The sequence below is a fragment of the Alligator sinensis genome, unplaced genomic scaffold (genome assembly GCF_000455745.1).
Source record: "Alligator sinensis unplaced genomic scaffold, ASM45574v1 scaffold707_1, whole genome shotgun sequence".
Taxonomy (NCBI): domain Eukaryota; kingdom Metazoa; phylum Chordata; order Crocodylia; family Alligatoridae; genus Alligator; species Alligator sinensis.
This window is the reverse complement of record NW_005842065.1, coordinates 1,618,575-1,622,209: the sequence shown is the minus strand read 5'-3', so window position 1 is coordinate 1,622,209 and position 3,635 is coordinate 1,618,575. Positions and strand designations below refer to the sequence as shown.

Genomic DNA, 3,635 nt, shown 5'->3' with positions numbered 1-3,635 from the left:
CAGGACAATTTAGTCCAAGGAACCCGCGCACCTGGGTTCTCTCCTTCCCTGGTGAGGGGGGGGAGGGGGGAAGGGCCCCCCCCCCCCCCCCCCCCCGCAGCCATGTCTAATTTGGGAGTCACCTTGGCCATGGCTGGGCCCATAATCCCAATCCAATTAGGAGCAGATCAGTCCAGACCCTCCCCCCCACCCAGCTCAGCCTAGCAGGGAAGACATTGGAGAGGGGAGCAATCACCTCCAAGGACTCCACCCACTCCCAGAGAGAACCAAGGTGTCCTGACCCCCTCCCTCAAGAACCAGGGAGAGAACCCAGGCATCCTGGCTCCCATTCTTCCCCTCCTCTCACCCACCAGCTCACCCTCTGTGTCCACTTTCAGCACCAAGGGGAGAACCCAGGTATCTGGGCTCCCAGCCCCCCACTCTAACTCTCCAATATCCCATTCCCTTTCCAGAGCTGGAGAGGTGGAAGAAGGGAGTAAGGTTTCCTGGGTGAGTGAGAGCATGGGGGCTGAGAGTCTAGATGTCTGGGTTCTCCCCAGCTCTGGGGCTGGGGGGGAGGGAGGACTGGGGGTTTAGAACAGGGGGGCTGGGAGCCAAGAAGCCTGTGTTCCTTGTAGTGATGGGGCCCTGCCTGTGTTAACCAATTAGCTCAAAATAAAGAGTGAGACCTTTGTAAGAGGGGGCAAGGCAAGACACAGCATTTATTGATTGAGCGCTTAGTATACACACCCCCCAATTTCTGTTCTGTGCTGGTATACTTTACCAGCCTCATCAGTGCTCAAGTCAATTTAGTGGCCAGCTAAGTTGGTCACGAGTGGGAACTGGGCTTCTGTCAGTCTGTCTCATCAGGCGAACTGATGCTCCAGAATGGTATGCAGAACAAGACCCAAAATGGACGTGTCTTGCCCCACCTTTTATAGTCTTGTCAGTTCAGCCAGTCCTCTGTGCTTTTGCTGTGTTATCACAGTGTTCCTCCTTGAAGGTCGATTGATGTTGTTCTCTCGCTGTTCTGGGGTGGATTCTTCTTCTTTTGTTTTTTTTATCTGTCTGCATTCTTCAGCCAGTTGCCACCTGGTGTTTTCCTTTTCCACAAACACACTCTCACCCATTCCATCACACATAAAGCATACAAAAGAGTGAAAGGTCAAGCACTTATGTCCAGCTACAGAGCAATACAAAATGGAGTTTCTTAAGGCAGTGCAAAACTCAAAAAAATACACACAAAAAAGCATCAAGGTAATAGATAAGATTAAGACAATAGACAAAAGTCTATCTCCATGTTATTTACCCAACATAAAACTGGTATTCATGCCATTTGCATAACACCTGCTGACTTCCTCTCTGCTTGTCCTCAGGACCATGGGTCTGCAGACGCTGGGCCTGGCTTGGGCGCTGGCGCTGGCGCTACCCCACGGGGAGGGCACTGAGGGGGGCACCTGCCTGCCCGGAGGGAAGCATAAGGCCCGGCCCAGTCCTGAGAGCAGCCTGGGACTCTGCCAGGCCTATGCACACAGTGAGTTGCAGGGGGTGGGGTGGGGTGGTGTGGGGTGGGCGGAGGGTGAAGGGGCCCTGTGTTTCCACCCCAACACTGACTGACCAAAGCTGGGCAGAGAACTCAGGCATCAGGGATCCCAGTCCCCAGTACCCACCCAGAGCTCAAGAGACCCAGGTGTCAGGGTTCCCAGTTCCCCCTCCTCTGACCTTCCAGACCTGGGCAAAGAACCCAGGTGTCTGGGCTTCCAGCCCCCTCCTCCCAGCTCGAAGGCACCAGTCTCACTGCCCTCCCAGAGCTGGACAGAGAAACCAGGAGTCCAGGCTCCCAGGGCCCATGACGGGGGAGAAGGGCCAGCTGTGACTCTGTGACCCCTGATTCTGCACCCCCCTCCCCCCCACAGATGCCTGTTGCTCCCCAGAAACAGCTGCCGAGATTTCCACTACAGGGGCCAGGGATGTCGCCTGGGACTGCTGTGGCCCCCTCAGCTCCAGGTGAGATCCCATGCTGTGAGCTTGTGCCCTGGGGCTGCAAGCTTCCCTCCAACAGTGTCCTAGGCCCTGACACTGTCTCCCCACACTCTCCAGTTGTGCCAGGTACCTGCAACAACTTGAATGTTTCTACCGCTGCTCACCTGGTGCTGCCCACTGGCTCCACCCTGAGCGCCCCGCAGCGCTGCATCGAGCCCCCCTGTGTCGGGACTTCTGTCAGCAGTGGTAGGTGGGGGCAGGACACCTGCGTTCTCTCCCCACTGGGGAAGGGTGCTGGGAAACTCCGATGCCTGGGCTTTTCCCCAGCTCAGGGAGGGGGGCGGGGCCTGGGAGCTCTGATGCCTGGGGTCTCTCCCAGCTCAGGGAGGGCAGGGGCCTGGGTAGGTTGGAACGAGGTTGGAGCAGGGGAGGTGGTGCTGGGAGCCCGGACACCTGGGTTCTCTCCTTGGGGAGAGCTTGGGTGACTCCAGGCAGCAGGGGGAAGGGGGTGGGCAGGAGGAAGAAGGAGGCAGGGTGGACCCCACTTTTTTCCACTCCCCCCCAGGTACGATGCCTGCCGGGATGACCTGACCTGTGCTCGGGACTGGGTCCGTGACTGGCGCTGGGGCCCCGAGGGCAACAACTGCACAGGGGGCTGTACCCCCTATAGCCAGGTGAGAGGGGATGGGGTGGGGGGGGGAGGGGAAGACTGAGACCCGCCACTCATGTCTTTGGCCTACTGCCCAGTCCGACCTCCCCCATGATGTTTTATGTGGCTGTTCTCAACTGTTCCATCTCAGAGTAAGTCGCATCCCAGCTCCAAGGGTCCCTATGATGACCTGTGCAGCAGTTCCACCCCAGAGCTGGCTGCATCCCAGCCCCATGTACCTCCAGGGTGTTCTGTGTGGCCATTACCAGCAATCCCACCCCAGAACTGGTTGCATCCACACCTCCCCTCACCTCTGCCCCCCTCTCTCTCCCCACTCAGATGTACCGTGATGGCCAGGACCTGTGTGAGACCATCTGGGGAGATGCTTTTGTGACTGAGGATCCCCCCTGCCCCTGCCTGACCCCAGGGGCTCCAGGCCTGGAGATGGCAGCAGTGGCAGGCATGCCGTGCCCAGCACGGGTCAGGAGCCGGCGCACTGTCATCGAGGAGGATGTGGAAGGCAGCGGGAGCGGATTCTAGGGCCCCTCCCTGCTTCCCCCAGGGGAAGACCCCACCCTGCACTAGGGGAACTGCTCGTGATCTATGCAACACCCCCCCCACCAGTGCCCCTACCCACTAGGCGCCGCTCCCCTCCCAGAGGTGGGAGAGAACCCCGGCATCCTGGATCCCAGCACCCCCTGCTCTAAACACCTTCTTTCCCATGGAACCCAGGTGTCCAGACTTCCAGCTGTCCCTGCTCTAACCACCCCAGAGAACCCAGGCGTCCGGGGTCCCAGCCCCCCAGACCTGCTTTAATACCTCAGCTCCAACTCTCAGATTAGACCAGAGAGAGAACCCAAGTGTCCAGAGGGCCAGGTCGCCACTTCCCTGACCAGGGAACCCAGGATTTTATTTCCTCTGCTCTAAACCCTCATCCCCTGCTCCCCACCCAAAGCAGAAAAAAAAACTCGGGCATCTGGACTGCCAACATGCTCTCTCCCCCCGAGCTCGGGACAGAACAGAG

The 3,635-nt window shown here is 58.7% G+C and overlaps 1 protein-coding gene across 1 annotated transcript; it reads left to right on the top strand.

Annotated features, from left to right (window-relative positions):
- Positions 1-1,292: 1,292 nt before the first annotated feature.
- Positions 1,293-3,619, top strand: RTBDN (retbindin). Its single transcript, XM_025203879.1, has 5 exons — positions 1,293-1,513; positions 1,896-1,986; positions 2,080-2,208; positions 2,528-2,636; positions 2,951-3,619. Exons 1-5 carry the CDS (start codon positions 1,360-1,362, stop codon positions 3,149-3,151), a joined length of 684 nt encoding a protein of 227 aa, XP_025059664.1. The 5' UTR covers positions 1,293-1,359; the 3' UTR covers positions 3,152-3,619.
- The last annotated feature ends 16 nt before the right edge of the window (positions 3,620-3,635 follow it).